Source organism: Daucus carota, chromosome 1 (assembly GCF_001625215.2).
Source record: "Daucus carota subsp. sativus chromosome 1, DH1 v3.0, whole genome shotgun sequence".
Classification (NCBI taxonomy): domain Eukaryota; kingdom Viridiplantae; phylum Streptophyta; class Magnoliopsida; order Apiales; family Apiaceae; genus Daucus; species Daucus carota.
Genome location: NC_030381.2, coordinates 43,693,273 through 43,713,440, shown reverse-complemented (window position 1 = coordinate 43,713,440; position 20,168 = coordinate 43,693,273). Strand labels below are relative to the sequence as shown.

Sequence of the window (20,168 nt, the reverse complement as noted above, 5' to 3'; positions counted from 1 at the left end):
ACCCCAACATTTAAAATCACCCGAATAAGGTGGTATAAGTTATCCCTCCATTGATCGATTCGTCGAACGAAGCTATTGTAGGACTCCAACTGAGCCAAACTTGCTACGACCAGTGAGTTTGGTTTTCAAGATCGAACATTTGATTTTCTAGGAAAAAAATGTACTTTTCATAAAATCACAAAATATAAAAAAAATTAAAAATTCTACAAACTCTCGAAATACGAGAACATTAAGGGAGTAATTTAAAGATTATATGTAAGGCCTCTAAGGGGTGGAAAAAATACCTTCGAATACGAGTTATTTATAGGAAAGACGAAGGTCCAGGAATAAGTAATGAACTTACAAATATAGTTGTTGGAAATATGTTGGTCTTGATTATTAGTCAATATAATTAACGTAATTTTGCTTAAGTAAATCCAGCCAATCAATTGATCGCATATTATATGTAGTATTCATTGATCAATTATCATCAACTGATGTGGTATTATAACAAAATAGGTACTTTACAAGTTAGTAATTAACTGAATAAGTTGATCAACTAATATACTTTTTTGATTTATCAATAGATGTGTAGTTGACATGTCAAATTATAAAATTTTTTAAGTCATGATAATTACTTAAGTAAAGTGAATATCAACAACTAAATCTAAGTTATCAATGAAATATAAATAAAGTTTTATCAATTAATTTTTTAACCCTTCAACAACTAATAAAGACAAACTATCAATTGATAATAAAAGAATCTACAACGGCTAGTCAAGTAAGCTATCAACGACTGATGATTGATTTATCTATGTCTAATTGACATCGGTTGACATGTACATAAGAGAAAAAAAGACAACAATCACATCGTTGATCGATCAGAACAATATGATCTATTTTGAAAGTCAAGCTTAATGTAGACTTAGTTTATTAAATGGAGTTTGCTATTTGTATCTACACGAGAGTATTCGAAAAATAAATTTGTCAACAAGAAAAATATTTTCAAGAATATGTAAGCAAATATTTGAGTAGGGTTGTGGTTTTTATTATTAATAAGAAGTTAATTATTTCTGTAAAGAAAAAAAATATAAACTCAGGATATATAAGCAAGTATTGTAATTCATTTTACAGTAGTATCTATTTTATACGAAAAGAAACATCGAACTTAGAACTGTTAGAGAAATATCTTGTAAAAACCTTTTCTTGGTTTTCTTATAGGTAGTTGTGTTATTCAAACACAAAAAAGTTATAAAATCTACTTGGTGGATAAATCCACTTGAAATTTTGAAAGCTCTTGTATAATTATCTTATGTTCACTTTAAAATATCTTTATATCTTTGTCTATTATTTGTGAATACAATCAAGAAAAAATTTCAACAAATTTTTATTGTATTGAACCAGACTTAACTTCATGATTTCAATGTTATTTTTAAATTATCAACCTCTCACTAAATGGATGACATCAATATTCTTATACGTCATTTCTAATTAAATCTCGTTATTAAGTATTATATTATATATTTTTATTTTCCTCCACTAATTTTTCTCATCTTTGATTCTATTGTTCAACTAATTCTATCTCCTTATTTCTTAACATTGATTATACATATAAATTTATTTAATATTATCTAATAAATATTAATTTAATTTTTATACAATACTTCTTATATCTTATACTCCTTGATTTTTCAATCACTTATTTTAATATTTTGACCCAATCATCAAATTAATTATTTTCACAAATTTTAGTATTAATTATAGTTGACATAGATCATTTATACATTTTAAATTATATTTGTTTGAATCTAAATAAAACATACTCCCTCCGTCCCAATGAATAATATACATTGGGATTGGACACGGAGACCAAGAAAAAGTGTAAGAAATGAGTAAAATTGGATGAAAAGTGGGTAAAGTGGTGGGACCTATTTATTTTCAATAATAGATTTGAGATAGTGGAGGAAAGTAGTGGGTGTAATAGTGTTTTTATTATTATAGAATGGAGATAGTGGGAGAAAATAGTGGGTGTAATAGTTTTTTATATTATTAAAAGTTGCTATTTTAGGAATGTATAGAAATGATGAGAAATCCCAAAAACGAAACTGTATAGAAATGACTGGGACGGAGGGAGTAATTATTAGGGATGGGCACGGGGGCACTTCGGGGCGGGGAGTGCTATCCCCGAACCCGATCCCCGAATTCATGACCCCTCCCCGACCCCGCCCCGAACCCCGAACGGGGATTATTTTTCTCCCCGATCCCCGCCCCGAATGGGGAACGGGGATCCCCGCGGGGAGTCGGGGAAATTTTATTTTTAATAAAAACATAATAATTTATAATATATAATATATTTTTTAATAAAAAAACAAACTACTAACTCCTAATATACTAATAAAATAATATTATCTTATATTTGAACATCAAATCATATTACAATTGATTTATAATATAATTAAACGACATTTTAATATTATTAAATATATTATATTATAATATATTTATAATCAATCAATAAAAATAAAGATTATATTTTAATTTTAATTATATTATAAAGCTTATCTATTCTAAATAATATATTTAGCATTATATATATATATATATATAATCGGGGTCGGGGATCGGGGTGGGGAGACACCAATCCCCGACCCCGCCCCGATCCCCGAATTTTTTATAGAACTTTCCCCGATCCCCGCCCCGCCCTTGAAAAATTCCCCGAATCCCCAACCCGAACGGGGCGGGGATCGGATCGGGGTCGAGCGGGGCGGGTGAATGCCCATCTCTAGTAATTATACTTAGTAAAGTAAATTGAATGAAGAGCAGGCTGTCCATAAATCTAAAATGGAAAATTATCTAATTAGATTTGTTGGGCGTCCATCCAATACCGTTATGCCACCTTGCAAAACCCAATTTATGTCGCAATCCATCCATGCCTCCCTCACGCGCCTCCTAGAAACTTCTATATTCTTAGTGACGAAGTATTCAACTACCAAAGCTTAACCGACGTCAACGTTCATCTACACGCTTTCACCCCATTTCTCGACTTCCGTGCCGGTTATCTACATCTACAACGCCTGCCTATATATACGGTATTTTCTATTTTAATCTATACATACAACTCATCGTTTTCGCATCTTTCTGTATTATTTTCGTTAAACCTCGAGCACTCCACGCAATTCAATTTTTTAGTTTTCGATTCAGAGATTATTTCGTTGAAGATTTGCGATTATGGCCCAAATTAACGACTCAAATCAACAAAAGGTACTGTATTTATTTATAATTTTTATCTTTTTAGGTTCGATTGATCAGCTAGGGTTTAGCTTTGTGATTGTTTAATTATTTATTGATGTATTCGTTGTTTGCTGATGAATTTCTGTTAAATGTACAAATGATAAGTAATGTTCTTGATGATAAAAAACTGAACCCGTAAATTTGATTGGAGCGTTCCTGCCGTGAAGAGGAGTTTAACAGCAATTAGGAAAAAGTCTTTACCCTTATTGTGGTATATATACAGTTAGGTGATAACGCCAATCTCCGATCCCGGTCCTTCCTCCGCCGTGGATGACGGTTCTGCGGTGTAGCTGCTGGATGGGAGCCTACAAAACAACGCCGGCGGGGGGGTTTTGCCCCAAAGCGCCTCCGGCGTGAGAGTAAGCGTAGGTTTCGGAAGGATAAAGACTAGAGAAAGTGTTATCTATGTGTGGTGGGTGAAGGTGTGTGGCTGGTGGTTGCTGGTGGCTGAGAGTGTTTGAGTATATGCTGAGTGTAAGTGTGTGCAAAATGAGTGTAGAGAGAATTACCCTTAGACTCTTGATCCCTGGTCTATTTATAGGCCAAGGATTAGGGTTTAAGGGTGCGTACCTGGATCCTGGTCCTACACGTGTAGGGGTTCGATCCCCTACACGTGTCCAGGTGTCAGCGTAGGAGTAGTATTTTGGAATGTTCCCTGGCTTGTCTCTATCGCCAGTAGTTGACCGTTACATTTGTCTTTATTGTGTCAGTCTGTGCCTTGTGCAGCAAGTGTCGGCTGGTACAAGATTGGACCCCGGTCGAGGGGTGTGTTTAGGGGGTACCCGGGTCCTATTCCTAACCCGGGTGAATGTACTCGAGTAGGGTCTGGGATACTGCGCTCTCTCCGAGGACCATGGTTAACCGGGTTACTCCATATCATTTGCCCCCCACTCCCTTATATAGATCTTCTATGTGAGGGAGTAGAGTGGGATTCCTGCTTTTGTTGCTTTGGCCGAGTGGATCCGGGTAGACATAGAGGTTTGTTGTTGCCCCCCGGTCCGGGTAGATATGTGAGTTGTTTGCTGTTGCCCACCAGTCCGGGTGGATATATGAGTTGTTTGCTCCCTCATTCTGAGTAGACCCGGGTGGGGGCGGAGGTTTTACGCTTTCGCCATCCTGCCCGGGTTGAGTGGTTCTCATCGGCCAGCTATTCCTCCGTTTTTGCGGATCCGGGTAAGGCAGTAGTCCGGGTCGAGGGATGGCGAAACGGTCGAGATGTGTGGAATTCAGACGGGTGGCGTGTCTCGGGAGTTGCACCGACACGTCTTTTGAGGAGAAGTAAATTGTAAACGGCTGTAATAATTGTTATACAGCCAATAGGAGATTGCCACGTGGCCTAGCAGTACGGTTATAAATACAGTCCTCCCTTTTAACTCCTTCATTTTTCATTCTTGCCATTTTTTCTTCACAACTGCTTTGGAGTGCTTTGTTGGTTGTTTCTTCTCGCCGAAGTCTTTTTCACCGTCGGTTCTTCTTCTCCGTTTCCGTTCTCTAATTCCGGTAAGTTTCCTTTCTCTTTCTTCGCTCTTTTCCTTTCATCGTGCTGCTGCTATTTGCATGAGTTCCTCTTTTAAAATGTTTGCTTTTGGTTGTTCTTTCCATCGTTATTTTGCTGTGTGAATCTGATTTTGGTTATGTTTGTTCGTCTCTTGTGTTTCGTCTTGCGTGTGGTTTTGTTTTTGTGTCGATGTCTGGGTTTTGGGTCGATTGCGCTCTTGAACTTTTGTGTATATATGTATTTGTGAGTGTATAACGGCTGGGGGTTTGAGTTTTGATTCTTGGTTTTGTTTTGAAATTTCTGTGAAAATGTTTGTGGCGTTTGGGATCCTTTAGTGATTTGAACTGGACCCGGGTCACATAGTTATACCCGATGGGTAGATTTAGGACATGGCTGTTTTGGATGTTTGCAAGTCGCGAGTGTATTCGCCCGGGTATGTACTTTAGGTCCGGGTAGGGGTTTTGGGTTACTTTGTTTTCGTGCTTGGGGATTTTGTTGGAGTTTGGTTGTGCCGTGGTAGGCATATAGGACCCGGGTGTACATATAGGAGCCATACATGGATTTGAAAGAAGAAGAGGGCCGGGTAGGCACGCTTAGGATTTTTGTGTGTTTTCCTGGTGTATCCGGGTAGCTTTAGTGGTGTTGTGGTAGTCTTCATTCTTTGTGAGGGTTTGTGTATTGTTGTAGTGTGTGTTGGACCCGGGTAGCTCTTTCGTGTTGTACTTTGTTTTTTGCTTCCCCTTTGGTATGTCTTCCACATAGAATTAGGCTGGGATCCGGACCTAAATAAAACTTGCAACAACTTGTGTAAATTTTCTTCTTTTAAAATTGACCCGGATTGCTTCTTTATTTAGGTCTATGGTCCGGATCCCTTCGGTGGTTTTTGAAGAGTCTTCCAGTGATAGTGAATCAGACGGGTTTCACGCCCTTGCTCATCGTGCCCGGGTCCGCCTCTCTAAAAGGCCAAGACAAGAGATTGTTGCTTACTCGGCCGTCCCCGGGGAGTTCTCTAGCGATACTGAATCCGACGAAGTTCAGACCCTTGCCGCGCGAGCCCGGGCTAAAATGTCGGAAAAGGAGGCTTCGTCTTCTGGAGTGATTTCTGAGTTTCAAAAAGTTAAGGAGGCTGTTGGGCGGCAGGTGATCATGTCTCCGGAAGGCATGTGGTGTGATTCTAAATCCTTCTTTATCGTCAAGGCCCCTCTTGTCGAGGAGAAGAGTTTTTACACCAATATGGCCGGGTTCTATCGATCCAAACACCCGGGTGGTCCGTTGGCTCCTTACGACGAAGGGGATTTTGATCATAGGTTTAGGTTGTTGTCTGTTGCCCGGGCTCCTTTTCCCCTCAGAGATCACATAAAGGAGATGCCCGAGGACGTAGCAGATAAGATGATCCGGGCGGCATTCCAGCTCCCTTCTGACGTTGAGTGGAGATGGCCTGAGCCCGGGGAGAGAATATATCATCGCCCGGCTGATGGTTTTGTTCCAGTATGGATGGAGCATCTCAGATCCGGGTGGAATCCGAGGTGGCACGTCTTTTTTAAGCATTTGTGTAAATACGAGTTCAAGTGTTCCCCGATGCAGCTCACTCCCAATGCCATTAAGTGGATGACCTGGTTTCTGGCTGCTTGTAATAAGAAGAATTATTATCCGACTCTCAAACTTTTCCATATGCTGTTCCAATTCAAAAAGTCCGGGGTGAAGCCCCTTTATGAGCTGCGTTTTCGCTCTAAAGAGCTTGGTTTGGGAGCCGGTTTCGTCAGCCCGGTCATGCATCAAAGCTCTTTGAAGGGCTGGAATGGGGAGGTTCTTATGCTGAAAGGTTTGGACCTGGCTTTTATGCCCTACATTGTTTCTGACGAGAAGCAGGTAAGAACGGATTTTGGGGCTCCGGGTGCTGCAGGTGCATTCCGGGAACAGCTGCGTGAGTTTTGTGGTTGCCTCGGGTCCCAATTGACCCGGGATTTGTTTATGCAACACGATAAGTTGCATGGATATGGCTGTAAGTAGTGTTTTTCACCCGGGTTGTCTCTGTTGTTTGTACTTAGGAATTTACCTGTTTGTTGTTCCAATTTTTGTCTTGGTTATATGTTATGTTGTCTCTGACCCGGGTGCTTCTTTCTTGTTTCAGGTTTGCCATACTTCGACCCGGATTTGTGGAAAGAAATGGCAAGTGATTCATTTGCTGCCCATCTGAAGAGCTTGGGGGCGGCTCACGTCCTTCCTAAGCCGGCTCCAAAATCTAAGTCCGCGAAAAAGAAAGCTGAATCCGGGTCATCTCGGCAGGAGACAGAGGGTACGGGTACCTCCAGTGCCAACCCGGATCCTATCCTGGAGGTAGAGGATCCGGAGCTTGGCGCTGACCAGCTGGGGGTAGAGAGTCCGGATCTTCAGCCGAGGTTGAAGAAAAGAAAGCCAAGTTCCCATGTGAAGAAAGCTGTTGGGGTTGGAAGTGCAGACCCGGGGAAATCGGCCATTGAGGTCCTTGATGTGGATGTGGATGCTGAGGGCGAGACCGGGCTGGTATCTGAGGTGAAGAAGCCCGAGTTTGGGAAATACTCGGTGAAGAAAGTTATAGGGTTGATGTCCGAGCTTCCTTCGGACCAGGACTGGGAAGTGATGGGCGAAGAGGGTCTGGTGGAGAATTTCAAAGAGATTGGGAATCTTTGGGGCCAGGTAATGTTTTGACTCTCTTTCTTTTTGTTTTTCTCCCTTTGTATTGTTTGTGCCTCCTTCTCTCATTTTTTATTTTCTGATTTGTTCTGAAACCCTGGTTTTCAGCTTGGTGGCCGTCTGGCCGGGTTCAATACTAATGCTTTGAACCAGTTGAAGAAAGAGAGGGAGTTTTCAGCGTCCACTTTGGCCCAGGTTGCAAAGTTGGAGAAGAGTCGGGATATGGAGAGGTCGGCCAGGGAGGTCTTGGAGTCAAGTATGGCGACCCGGGTCAAGGAAGCTGAGGCCCTTAAGGAGGCTGAGCTCGGGCAGAGGGTTAAGGATGCTGAGGTCCGGGCGGATGCGGCTGAGAAGAAGGTGTCCGGGTTAGAGAAGGAGATTGCGGATCTGAAGTTGCAGCTGGAAACCCGGAGGGCTCCTGAAGAGGTCGTTGCCGAGTTTCAGAAATCCACAGCCTATGCAGATGCTTTGGCGAAGGCTGCAGCCGCCGAAGTCATGCGCTGTTGGACAGTGGCTGAAAAGCACATCAAGACGGACCCGGCCGCCAATGCCCAGAGTTTTATCGACCTTTATATTGCTGCAAAGAACAAGATTTCTGCAGGCGAGGGGGAGCCCGAGCCTTATGTTGACCCGAATCAGGAGGTGGATTCTGATTCCTCTGCCGACTCGGAACCCCTGGCCGATGAGACTCCTGCCGATGATCCTCCTGCTGATGATATTCCCTCTGCTTAGTTTCTTTTCCCTTGTTTTGAAACACAATCATTTGTAAGGCTGAATTCTCTGCTTGGATTTGGATATTTGTTCGGGGTCTATGTAGATCCTGGTTTATGTATTGTTGCTCTTGCTATTTCCTATGAAATATTCTCTTGTCATGTTTGCCTATGAATGGTTTCGTTTGCTTTGTATATTGTTTTATACAGGTGTACTCGGGTAATGCGTACCCGGGTTGATTGCTTATGATAGTTTTGTACTCAGAAATTTTTCTAAGTAATGTGAATCAGGTGGATCCGGGTAACATCTGCCCGGGTTGGTTGCTTACATAGTTGTGTACTTAGAAAATTTTTCTAAGTAAATGATCGCGCAGATGGACCCGGGTAGGTATTTCCCGAGTTGGCTGTTTTTTCTTGGCTTTTATACTTAGAATTTTTCCAAGTCAAATTGTTGAGTGGATGGACCCGGGTATGTCTTCCCGGGTTGGTTGTTTTCTTTGGCTTTTTATACTTAGAAATTTTCCAAGTTGAATGGACCCGGGCAACGTCCACCCGGGTTGTATGTTTTCTTTTGCTTTTTATGCTTAGAACTTTTCCAAGTTTAATAAAACGTGCATGTTTGTACTTAGAAATTTTTTTTTTCAAAGCAAACGAAATGGATGGACCCGGGCAATGCTTACCCGGGTTGATTGTTTTGTACATGTTTGTACTTAGAAATTTTTTCCAGACAAATGAAATGGATGGACCCGGGCAATTCTTACCCGGGTTGATTGTTTTGTACATGTTTGTACTTAGAAATTTTTTCCAAGCAAATGAAATGGATGGACCCGGGCAATTCTTACCCGGGTTGATTGTTTTGTACATGTTTGTACTTAGAAAATTTTTTCCAAGCAAATGAAATGGATGGACCCGGGCAATTCTTACCCGGGTTGATTGTTTTGTATATGTTTGTACTTAGAAATTTTTTCCAAGCAGACGAAATGGATGGACCCGGGCAATGCTTACCCGGGTTGATTGTTTTGTATATGTTTGTACTTAGAAATTTTTTCCAAGCAGACGAAATGGATGGACCCGGGCAATGCTTACCCGGGTTGATTGTTTTGTACATGTTTGTACTTAGAAATTTTTTCCAAGCAAGTGAAATGGGTGGACCCGGGCAATTCTTACCCGGGTTGTTTGCTTTATATGTTTTTGGTTGCCTTAGAAATTTTCTAAGTAAAATAATAGGTGAAATTCATTAGTAGCAAAATACTTCATTGTCTTCATTGATATTCAGAAGATTATACAGCTTTGATAATGATCAAAAGTACATGATTGCTTTTTAGGGATATATTGCTGTCTTCTAGGGTCCTTCCTTCTCGTTGATTTTACTGATAGAACTTCCTCAACCTAAGACCATGCCAGGTGTTGGGTACTTCTGACCCGTCCATATGCTCCAATTTGTAGGTGCCCGGCCTTAGGACTTTTTTGACTTTGTAGGGGCCTTCCCACTTAGGCATCAACTTGCCAGTGTTGGTTGGATCAGAGGCTTCGGTGTCTCGTAGGACCAGGTCTCCTGTTTGAAAATTCTTAACCCGGGATTTTTTGCTGAAGTGATCCCGGGTCTTCTCTTTGTACTTTTCCATCTTTGCGACTGCTTGGTCTCGGACCTCGTCTACCAAGTCTAGGTTGACCCGGAGTCCTTCTTCATTCGCAATTTCATCAAAGTTGATCGCTCTGTGGGAAGGTGACCCGACTTCGATTGGGAGCATTGCCTCAGTTCCATAGGCCAATTTGAAAGGGGTTTCTCCGGTGCTTGTCCGGGGACTTGTTCGGTATGACCATAGAACATGTGGTAATTCTTCTGGCCATTTGTTCTTGCTTTCTTCTAGCCTCTTTTCAATTCCTCTCAGGAGGATCCGGTTGGTGACCTCTACCTGGCCATTTCCTTGAGGATAGGCGACTGAAGACTTCTTGTGCTTGATGCCTCTTTCAGCCAGGTAGCTTTCAAAATCCGACCCTATGAACTGGGGTCCATTATCTGAGACCAGGACTCTTGGTAACCCGAATCTCATCAGGATGTTGTCCATGAACCGGATGACGTCTTGTTGATTGATTGTTCTCATTGCCTTGGCCTCGACCCACTTAGTCATATAATCAATGGAGACAAGCAGGTATCTTAGGTCTCCCTTAGCTCGGGGAAAAGGTCCCATGATGTCTATCCCCCATACGGCAAACGGGATTGGGGATAAAACTGAAGAAGGTAGGACAGGGCTTACCCGGGGCACGTTGCTGAACAGTTGACAGTTCTTGCATCTTTTCACAAATTCCATTGCATCCTGGTGGATAGTCGGCCAGTAGTATCCCTGTCTGATGATTTTGTGGGCTAAGCTCTTGGCCGACATGTGGTCTCCACATATTCCTTCGTGGACTTCTCTTAGACAGTACTCGGACTCTTCTGGACCGATACATTTCAGGATCGGGGCTGAGTAAGTTCGTCGGAATAGGATCCCCCCCTCAACAAAAAATTTGGCTGCCTTAGCCTTCAGTCTTTGAGCTTTTCCTTTGTCTCCGGGTAACTCTCCCTTTTCTATGTAGTTGATCAGGGGAGTCATCCAGGTAGGGTCGTTGTTGATTTCAAAGATTTCTTCATGATCTATTGTTGGCTTGTGCAATTCCTCGAAATAGACTGAGCTATCCAGGTCTGCTGAATTTTGGACCAACCTGGAGAGGTTGTCTGCTTCAGCATTTTCTTCCCTGTTTACTTGCAAGATCTTGCATCCGGGGATCAGGGTAAGGTAGTTTTTCACCAAGGCTTGATACTTGGTCAGGATCGGGTCTTTGGCAAGGTACTCCCCATTGGTCTGTCTGACCACGATCTGGGAATCACTGTAGATGGTGAGGTTCCGGATTGACAAGGTCCGGACCAACTTCAATCCCGCTAATAGGGCTTCATACTCTGCTTGATTGTTGGTTGCTGGGAAGTTGAAAGAGATTGCTGTTTTGATGGTGAACCCGTCCGGGCTCTTCAGGATTAGCCCGGCTCCTGACCTTTCGGTTGTTGAGGAGCCGTCAACATGGAGTATCCAAGACTCCGGGTTGGGTTCTACTGGAGCTTCCGGTTCGGTTTCCATAGGAGTTGACTGGTTTTCTGGGAAGTTGCATTCCACTACAAAGTCTGCCAGGACCTGGGCTTTGACTGCTGTCCGGGGTAGGAAGGTTAGGCTGAACTGGCTAAGTTCGATCGCCCAGTTTACTAGTCTCCCGGAGATGTCTGGCTTGTGGATGATTTTCCTCAAAGGTTGGTCTGTGACGATCCTGATTTCTCTTCCTTGGAAGTAATGTCTGAGCTTTCTGGATGCGGTGATCAGTGCGAAAGCAAATTTCTCTAAGTTGGGGTATCTGGTCTCCGCATCTTTGAGGACCTGGCTGACATAGTAGACAGGCTTCTGCTGTCCGGCTTCTTCCCTGATTAGGGCTGCCCCGACGGCCAAGGGTCCGGCTGACAGGTATAGATAGAGAGGTTCTCCGGGTAAGGCTTTTGTCAGGATCGGGGGTTTGGACAGGTATGCTTTTATTTCGTCAAGAGCTCTTTGGCAATCCGGGCTCCATTCTACTAACTTCTGATTTTTTGCCCCTTTCAACAACTCAAAGAATGGTAGACATCTTTCAGCGAGTTTGGAGACAAACCTTCGGAGTGCCGCTAAGGACCCTGCTAGTTTTTGGACCTCCCTCTGGGTCCGGGGTGGTTGCATCTCTTGTACAGCTTTGATCTTCTCCGGGTTGGCCTCGATACCCCGGTTGCTTACCATAAAGCCCAAAAACTTTCCAGCCTCTACTCCAAAGGTGCACTTGTCCGGGTTGAGCTTTAGCTTAGTCCTTCTCATGTTTTCAAAACATTCTTTGAGATCAGAAATGTGACCCGGGACCGAAGTGGATTTGGAGATGATGTCGTCGACGTAGCATTCCAAATTCCTTCCAAGTTGATCTTTGAAAATTTCATTCATGGCTTTCTGATATGTGGACCCGGCGTTCCTTAACCCGAAAGGCATCAGTTTGTAGGCATACACTGCCCGGTGGGTTATGAAGGCTGTTTTGGCTATGTCTGCTGGGTTCATCTTAACCTGGTTGTACCCGGAGAAGGCATCCATAAAGCTTAACATCAGGTGTCCTGATGTGGCATCAATAAGCTGGTCTATGCTTGGTAAAGGATAAGGGTCTTTTGGGCATGCCGCGTTCAGATCTGTGTAGTCAACACACATCCTCCACTTTCCGTTTGCTTTCTTTACCATGACTACATTAGCTAGCCACTCCGGGTATTTGATCTCGCAGATGATATCCGCCTTTATCAATTTGCCAACTTCCTCATCTATTGCCTTCTGCCTTTCTGGTGCGAAATTTCTTCGTTTTTGTCTGACTGGTTTCTTCTTGGGGTCCACATCCAGGCTGTGCATTGCTAGTGACTCGTCCAACCCGGGCATGTCGTCCGGGCTCCAGGCAAAGACATCTGCGTAGCTCCGAAGTAATTGGATGAGTTCTTCTTTAAAAACGGTATTCAGGCCTTTTCCAATTTTGACTTTCCTTGCCGGGTTGTCTTTCTCGATCAGGACAGACTCGGTTTCGACCGCAGCTTCGACCTTAGTCAATTCTTGTGCCGAGATCATTTGTTGGATCCGGGCATCCATGACTAAACGGACAGTAGTTTATAAACGGACGAGATTGTTTTTAATGTTCTTTTTAAATTTATTATTTATTTTTTCACAACCAAATTTTAATAGAATAACATATTTTAATAGAGTTATATAACAATAAGTTTTATTTGAATATTTATTATTAAATTATATATATATATATATATACAAAGAAAAATTATATATGGATCACTATTTTATGGGAGATCTTGAAACTGTATATGTACCATAAACAGAACATCTTCTACATAATAATATATTTCACATTGTTCAACTTGAAAAATATACATAATCGTCGAAATTTTGGATAAAAAATAATTTGTACACACAAGAGTTTGCCAATCATAAATCAAAATAGCTGACCAGGTCACCAAAACACCCTGCCTCCCGATTAACATGATGGCCAAGAATCAAGTCGCTCATTAACCTAGCGAAGCTCGCCAACCGAGTAAAGAATCAATTGATGTCTTAGATCAAGCAAACTTGTCGACCAGGCCCCAGATTCCAGGAGCAACCCCAACATTTAAAATCACCCGAATAAGGTGGTATAAGTTATCCCTCCATTGATCGATTCGTCGAACGAAGCTATTGTAGGACTCCAACTGAGCCAAACTTGCTACGACCAGTGAGTTTGGTTTTCAAGATCGAACATTTGATTTTCTAGGAAAAAAATGTACTTTTCATAAAATCACAAAATATAAAAAAAATTAAAAATTCTACAAACTCTCGAAATACGAGAACATTAAGGGAGTAATTTAAAGATTATATGTAAGGCCTCTAAGGGGTGGAAAAAATACCTTCGAATACGAGTTATTTATAGGAAAGACGAAGGTCCAGGAATAAGTAATGAACTTACAAATATAGTTGTTGGAAATATGTTGGTCTTGATTATTAGTCAATATAATTAACGTAATTTTGCTTAAGTAAATCCAGCCAATCAATTGATCGCATATTATATGTAGTATTCATTGATCAATTATCATCAACTGATGTGGTATTATAACAAAATAGGTACTTTACAAGTTAGTAATTAACTGAATAAGTTGATCAACTAATATACTTTTTTGATTTATCAATAGATGTGTAGTTGACATGTCAAATTATAAAATTTTTTAAGTCATGATAATTACTTAAGTAAAGTGAATATCAACAACTAAATCTAAGTTATCAATGAAATATAAATAAAGTTTTATCAATTAATTTTTTAACCCTTCAACAACTAATAAAGACAAACTATCAATTGATAATAAAAGAATCTACAACGGCTAGTCAAGTAAGCTATCAACGACTGATGATTGATTTATCTATGTCTAATTGACATCGGTTGACATGTACATAAGAGAAAAAAAGACAACAATCACATCGTTGATCGATCAGAACAATATGATCTATTTTGAAAGTCAAGCTTAATGTAGACTTAGTTTATTAAATGGAGTTTGCTATTTGTATCTACACGAGAGTATTCGAAAAATAAATTTGTCAACAAGAAAAATATTTTCAAGAATATGTAAGCAAATATTTGAGTAGGGTTGTGGTTTTTATTATTAATAAGAAGTTAATTATTTCTGTAAAGAAAAAAAATATAAACTCAGGATATATAAGCAAGTATTGTAATTCATTTTACAGTAGTATCTATTTTATACGAAAAGAAACATCGAACTTAGAACTGTTAGAGAAATATCTTGTAAAAACCTTTTCTTGGTTTTCTTATAGGTAGTTGTGTTATTCAAACACAAAAAAGTTATAAAATCTACTTGGTGGATAAATCCACTTGAAATTTTGAAAGCTCTTGTATAATTATCTTATGTTCACTTTAAAATATCTTTATATCTTTGTCTATTATTTGTGAATACAATCAAGAAAAAATTTCAACAAATTTTTATTGTATTGAACCAGACTTAACTTCATGATTTCAATGTTATTTTTAAATTATCAACCTCTCACTAAATGGATGACATCAATATTCTTATACGTCATTTCTAATTAAATCTCGTTATTAAGTATTATATTATATATTTTTATTTTCCTCCACTAATTTTTCTCATCTTTGATTCTATTGTTCAACTAATTCTATCTCCTTATTTCTTAACATTGATTATACATATAAATTTATTTAATATTATCTAATAAATATTAATTTAATTTTTATACAATACTTCTTATATCTTATACTCCTTGATTTTTCAATCACTTATTTTAATATTTTGACCCAATCATCAAATTAATTATTTTCACAAATTTTAGTATTAATTATAGTTGACATAGATCATTTATACATTTTAAATTATATTTGTTTGAATCTAAATAAAACATACTCCCTCCGTCCCAATGAATAATATACATTGGGATTGGACACGGAGACCAAGAAAAAGTGTAAGAAATGAGTAAAATTGGATGAAAAGTGGGTAAAGTGGTGGGACCTATTTATTTTCAATAATAGATTTGAGATAGTGGAGGAAAGTAGTGGGTGTAATAGTGTTTTTATTATTATAGAATGGAGATAGTGGGAGAAAATAGTGGGTGTAATAGTTTTTTATATTATTAAAAGTTGCTATTTTAGGAATGTATAGAAATGATGAGAAATCCCAAAAACGAAACTGTATAGAAATGACTGGGACGGAGGGAGTAATTATTAGGGATGGGCACGGGGGCACTTCGGGGCGGGGAGTGCTATCCCCGAACCCGATCCCCGAATTCATGACCCCTCCCCGACCCCGCCCCGAACCCCGAACGGGGATTATTTTTCTCCCCGATCCCCGCCCCGAATGGGGAACGGGGATCCCCGCGGGGAGTCGGGGAAATTTTATTTTTAATAAAAACATAATAATTTATAATATATAATATATTTTTTAATAAAAAAACAAACTACTAACTCCTAATATACTAATAAAATAATATTATCTTATATTTGAACATCAAATCATATTACAATTGATTTATAATATAATTAAACGACATTTTAATATTATTAAATATATTATATTATAATATATTTATAATCAATCAATAAAAATAAAGATTATATTTTAATTTTAATTATATTATAAAGCTTATCTATTCTAAATAATATATTTAGCATTATATATATATATATATATAATCGGGGTCGGGGATCGGGGTGGGGAGACACCAATCCCCGACCCCGCCCCGATCCCCGAATTTTTTATAGAACTTTCCCCGATCCCCGCCCCGCCCTTGAAAAATTCCCCGAATCCCCAACCCGAACGGGGCGGGGATCGGATCGGGGTCGAGCGGGGCGGGTGAATGCCCATCTCTAGTAATTATACTTAGTAAAGTAAATTGAATGAAGAGCAGGCTGTCCATAAATCTAAAATGGAAAATTATCTAATTAGATTTGTTGGGCGTCCATCCAATACCGTTATGCCACCTTGCAAAACCCAATTTATGTCGCAATCCATCCATGCCTCCCTCACGCGCCTCCTAGAAACTTCTATATTCTTAGTGACGAAGTATTCAACTACCAAAGCTTAACCGACGTCAACGTTCATCTACACGCTTTCACCCCATTTCTCGACTTCCGTGCCGGTTATCTACATCTACAACGCCTGCCTATATATACGGTATTTTCTATTTTAATCTATACATACAACTCATCGTTTTCGCATCTTTCTGTATTATTTTCGTTAAACCTCGAGCACTCCACGCAATTCAATTTTTTAGTTTTCGATTCAGAGATTATTTCGTTGAAGATTTGCGATTATGGCCCAAATTAACGACTCAAATCAACAAAAGGTACTGTATTTATTTATAATTTTTATCTTTTTAGGTTCGATTGATCAGCTAGGGTTTAGCTTTGTGATTGTTTAATTATTTATTGATGTATTCGTTGTTTGCTGATGAATTTCTGTTAAATGTACAAATGATAAGTAATGTTCTTGATGATAAAAAACTGAACCCGTAAATTTGATTGGAGCGTTCCTGCCGTGAAGAGGAGTTTAACAGCAATTAGGAAAAAGTCTTTACCCTTATTGTGGTATATATACAGTTAGGTTTAATGGAGTAGCATTTACGCAAATTATCTGTATTGTGTATGCAATGACATTTGATGGAATAAATGTGGTATGCTCTCTGCTGTGTTATAGCGATATATATTTTTTGGGGATGAAAATATTCTGTGTTGGATTCTCTTGTATGCTTGTAATTTTGGAAAAAGTATCTGTTTGGGTACTTGTTTTAGAATGTAATTAATAAACTTATATAACGGTTTTAATTTATTTTTTTGGTCGCTAAGATCCACTGGCAATGAAGGGAGCAGATAGATGAGATCATATATATTGTGTATTGTGTATTTCCTTGTGTTTTGTTTTCATAGTTATTGGAAGACTGATTTGTGAATTGTTTTTGTATTATTCAGGTTCAAACTGAAGAAGAGAAGCTAAAGTACCTTGAGTTTGTTCAAGTTGCAGCACTCCACACTGTTCTGTATGCTTTAAGAGCTTATACTTACGCAAAAGAAAATTCAGGCCCCCTAAAGAATGGGGTTCAGACTGTTGAAGGAACTGTTAAGACTGTTGTTGCTCCTGTCTATGAAAAGTACCATGATGTTCCCAGTGAGCTCTTGAAGTTAGCTGACCGGAAGGTTAGTCATGCTTCCACGGAAATTTCGTTGTTGCTATTAGAATGCCAAAGATATGTGGACTATTGTTTATTGTAGAAAATGTTGTTGATAGTAAGAGGGTTTATAAGACTTAGATTGAATTGGAAGAAATTTTGATTTAGTTAAGAGTATAATGAATTAGGTAGTCAAATGTTTTCTCTTTTCTATTTCTGTTTGCTGCAGAGTCTAATATAGTAATATGTTTAATATTCTCTGATACATATTTATGCAGGTTGATGAATCTGTTCACAAGTTAGACAGTCATGTTCCCCCTGCTGTGAAACAGCTATCAAGCCGTGCCTTGTCTGCAGCTCAGAATGCTCCTGCCACAGCTCGAGCTGTGGTTTCTGAAGTAAAGAATGTCAACCTGGTGGATACTGCCTCTGGTCTCGCCAAAACTGCTTATGCCAAGTGGGAGCCTGCTGCCAAGGGGATGTATACGAAGTACGAGCCAGTGGCTGAACAATACGCAGCCTCAACTTGGCACTCACTCAACCAACTCCCTCTCTTTCCCCGGGTTGCTCAAGTTGTTGTACCAACAGCAGCCTACTGCTCTGAGAAGTACAATGAGACTGTTCAGCGCACAGCAAAGGAAGGCTACAAGGTCTCTTCCTATCTCCCATTGGTGCCCACCAAGAAGATTGCTAAAGTGTTCAGTGGAAGCAATGCACAAACTGAGATGGTTGATACCGGTGTAGCAGCTGGAGTTGCTAATTAATTGTTGCACTAGTAGAATTTATCTTTTAGCCACTCTATGGTGGATGTTTATCATTGGGTGTGGTACTTTGTGTTTATGAATGATTACAGTGACCTTGCGTGTACATGTAATTGATTTGAATGGCCTTTGTTGGATGTTTTATCATTTACATACTTTCAGAAATCATGTTAGCCCCTGTTACTTTGTGTGGCTGCTTATTGGTCGATTAGATTTGCAGCTTTGGTCGGATGTCTTATAATGTATGTCAATGGACTTATATTTATGCACAAGTCTTTGGGTAAATCTTAGACTTGATCTTCTTTGATTAGTTTATTTAGAACTACATTGAAGTCTTTGGCAATGACTTGAGCAGTTGTTGCTCTGTCCATTCAAGATTCATATAATATTCCCACACAGAATATGTATGTAATCAGTGTTTGTAACTTGTAAGCTATACAGTTACTGTTGCTCGCGATCCGAAGAGTTTTAGATACACCGGCAGGAGAAGGCCAAACCTTTCAGCTTGCGGTTCATTGCTTCATTTTAACACCTGTCTCTCAGAGGTGTCCTCTATGAAAATTGCATATATTTCATGGGTTTTCTTGACACCCTTCTTCCAACTCATGTTATGTGCACTGGCTTTTGGCCAGTGTTTAGATTCTTTCTTGTTGTTTCAATTAAAAGATAGTTTAACTTTTGATTCCTCGTCATCAACAAAGCTGGTTCAGTGGATAGCAAGGATGGTGCACAATTAAAAATCAATCACCTGCGTTATAAGGTCTTCGACCTTGATACTTTATACAATCAGGACACTGTAACACTGGAAAACAAAGGGCTAGAGGTGGAGCATGTGAAGATTTTAACAATCTACACCTCCATTGACGTCTCTTGCAACCAGTTTGAAGGAAATATACCCGAGGCAAGGGGAAAACTCAAAATGCTCTACCTACTCAATCTATCACACAATGCACTTACAGGCTCAATTCCATCATCAATTGGAAACATGAGACAACTTGAAGCCCTGAACTTCTCCGTGAACAAGCTTGGTGGAACGATCCCTACGGAGCTTGCAAATCTAACTTTCCCTTCATATTTGAACTTGTCATACAATAAACTCTCTGGAAGAATTCCCACTGCAGCTCAGTTTTCAACCTTTGAAAAAGGATCATTTAAAGGAAGCAAGGGATTATGCTGGACTTTATCAAGCATTTCTTGTGATGAAGCTGAAAGGAAACCACCATCAGGGCCAGAAAATGATCAGTCTTCCAGTGACAATATTGAGTGGGACAAAATATTTGCTGAAATTGGTTTCTCCGTTGGCTTATGCATTGTTGTAAATGTAATCTCTCTTTTGTTTTGCAAAAGATGGAGAAGATTTTACTATCAACATATTTATCGTGCTCTTACCAAGATTTTCCGAAAAAAAATCAGGGACAAAGAAGAGGGAACAGAATCCATAGACAAAGTACATAGCCTTTGAGTGTAAATGAAGATGGAAAAATGAAGGCTAGGCTTCTGTACTGTGTAGCTGCACAATGACCTTATTTCCGTGTCCAAAAAAACAAGTATACATTTGTCAAGTGAACTCTAGCTCCCTTGCTAAACTTTGCAGCATCAGTATCAGACACACAGAGACAGAGTTAAATTTATTAAGTAATATGTTTGCTTTCTTGGTTGTAAAAAAGTTTATAAATTTACAAATTCTCAACTAGTTTTGCATTATTATATTTATTTCATAAACTACAGTATAATCAATTATTTTAATTATATTTTTATTAGTAATTACTATGGGGCCGTTTGGGTGAGCTTAAAATAAGTGCATATTGCTTAAAATAAATAAGTGGGTAGAAGTTAAAAGTAAAATAAGACTTATAAGTGATTAAAGTGTTTGGGAAATAAGTAGAAGCCCTGAAACAAAAGCTAGCATTACTAACTTTTTTTAAATGCTTCTTAACTTCTTACACAAACGGTACGAAATAAGTGCTTCTAACTTATAAGTCAAGAAGCTCGACTTAAAAGGGGGCCCAAACAC

General features: G+C 39.5%; 4 protein-coding genes across 10 annotated transcripts; 3 read left to right on the top strand and 1 right to left on the bottom strand.

Moving 5' to 3' along the window:
• Positions 1–2,603: 2,603 nt before the first annotated feature.
• On the top strand, positions 2,604–8,346 carry LOC108204282 (uncharacterized). Of its 6 annotated transcripts, none has more exons than XM_064085475.1 (4): positions 2,610–3,068; positions 3,169–3,240; positions 6,900–7,444; positions 7,550–8,346. In XM_064085475.1, exons 3-4 carry the CDS (start codon positions 6,935–6,937, stop codon positions 8,171–8,173), a joined length of 1,134 nt encoding a protein of 377 aa, XP_063941545.1. In that variant the 5' UTR covers positions 2,610–3,068; positions 3,169–3,240; positions 6,900–6,934; the 3' UTR covers positions 8,174–8,346. The 6 variants fall into 6 exon arrangements, with proteins under 6 accessions (XP_063941539.1, XP_017229118.2, XP_063941536.1 ...); XM_064085470.1 differs by having other exon boundaries at positions 2,615–3,068; positions 3,181–3,240; XM_064085469.1 differs by lacking the exons at positions 6,900–7,444; positions 7,550–8,346 and adding an exon at positions 5,623–6,893 and having other exon boundaries at positions 2,604–3,068.
• A 1,172-nt stretch (positions 8,347–9,518) lies between these two features.
• On the bottom strand, positions 9,519–12,815 carry LOC108204188 (uncharacterized). Its single transcript, XM_017373509.2, has one exon. It carries the CDS (start codon positions 12,813–12,815, stop codon positions 9,519–9,521), a length of 3,297 nt encoding a protein of 1,098 aa, XP_017228998.2.
• A 3,367-nt stretch (positions 12,816–16,182) lies between these two features.
• LOC108204283 (REF/SRPP-like protein At3g05500) lies at positions 16,183–18,319 on the top strand. 2 transcript variants are annotated; one of them, XM_017373630.2, is made up of 4 exons: positions 16,183–16,402; positions 16,515–16,574; positions 17,197–17,421; positions 17,672–18,319. In XM_017373630.2, the coding sequence occupies exons 2-4, from the start codon at positions 16,542–16,544 to the stop codon at positions 18,155–18,157; spliced, it is 744 nt and encodes a 247-aa protein (XP_017229119.1). In that variant the 5' UTR covers positions 16,183–16,402; positions 16,515–16,541; the 3' UTR covers positions 18,158–18,319. The 2 variants fall into 2 exon arrangements, with proteins under 2 accessions (XP_017229119.1, XP_017229121.1); XM_017373632.2 differs by having other exon boundaries at positions 16,203–16,402; positions 16,503–16,574.
• A 65-nt stretch (positions 18,320–18,384) lies between these two features.
• On the top strand, positions 18,385–19,616 carry LOC135150392 (receptor-like protein 34). The gene is made up of 2 exons (XM_064086680.1): positions 18,385–18,396; positions 18,945–19,616. Exons 1-2 carry the CDS (start codon positions 18,385–18,387, stop codon positions 19,614–19,616), a joined length of 684 nt encoding a protein of 227 aa, XP_063942750.1.
• Positions 19,617–20,168: the final 552 nt, after the last annotated feature.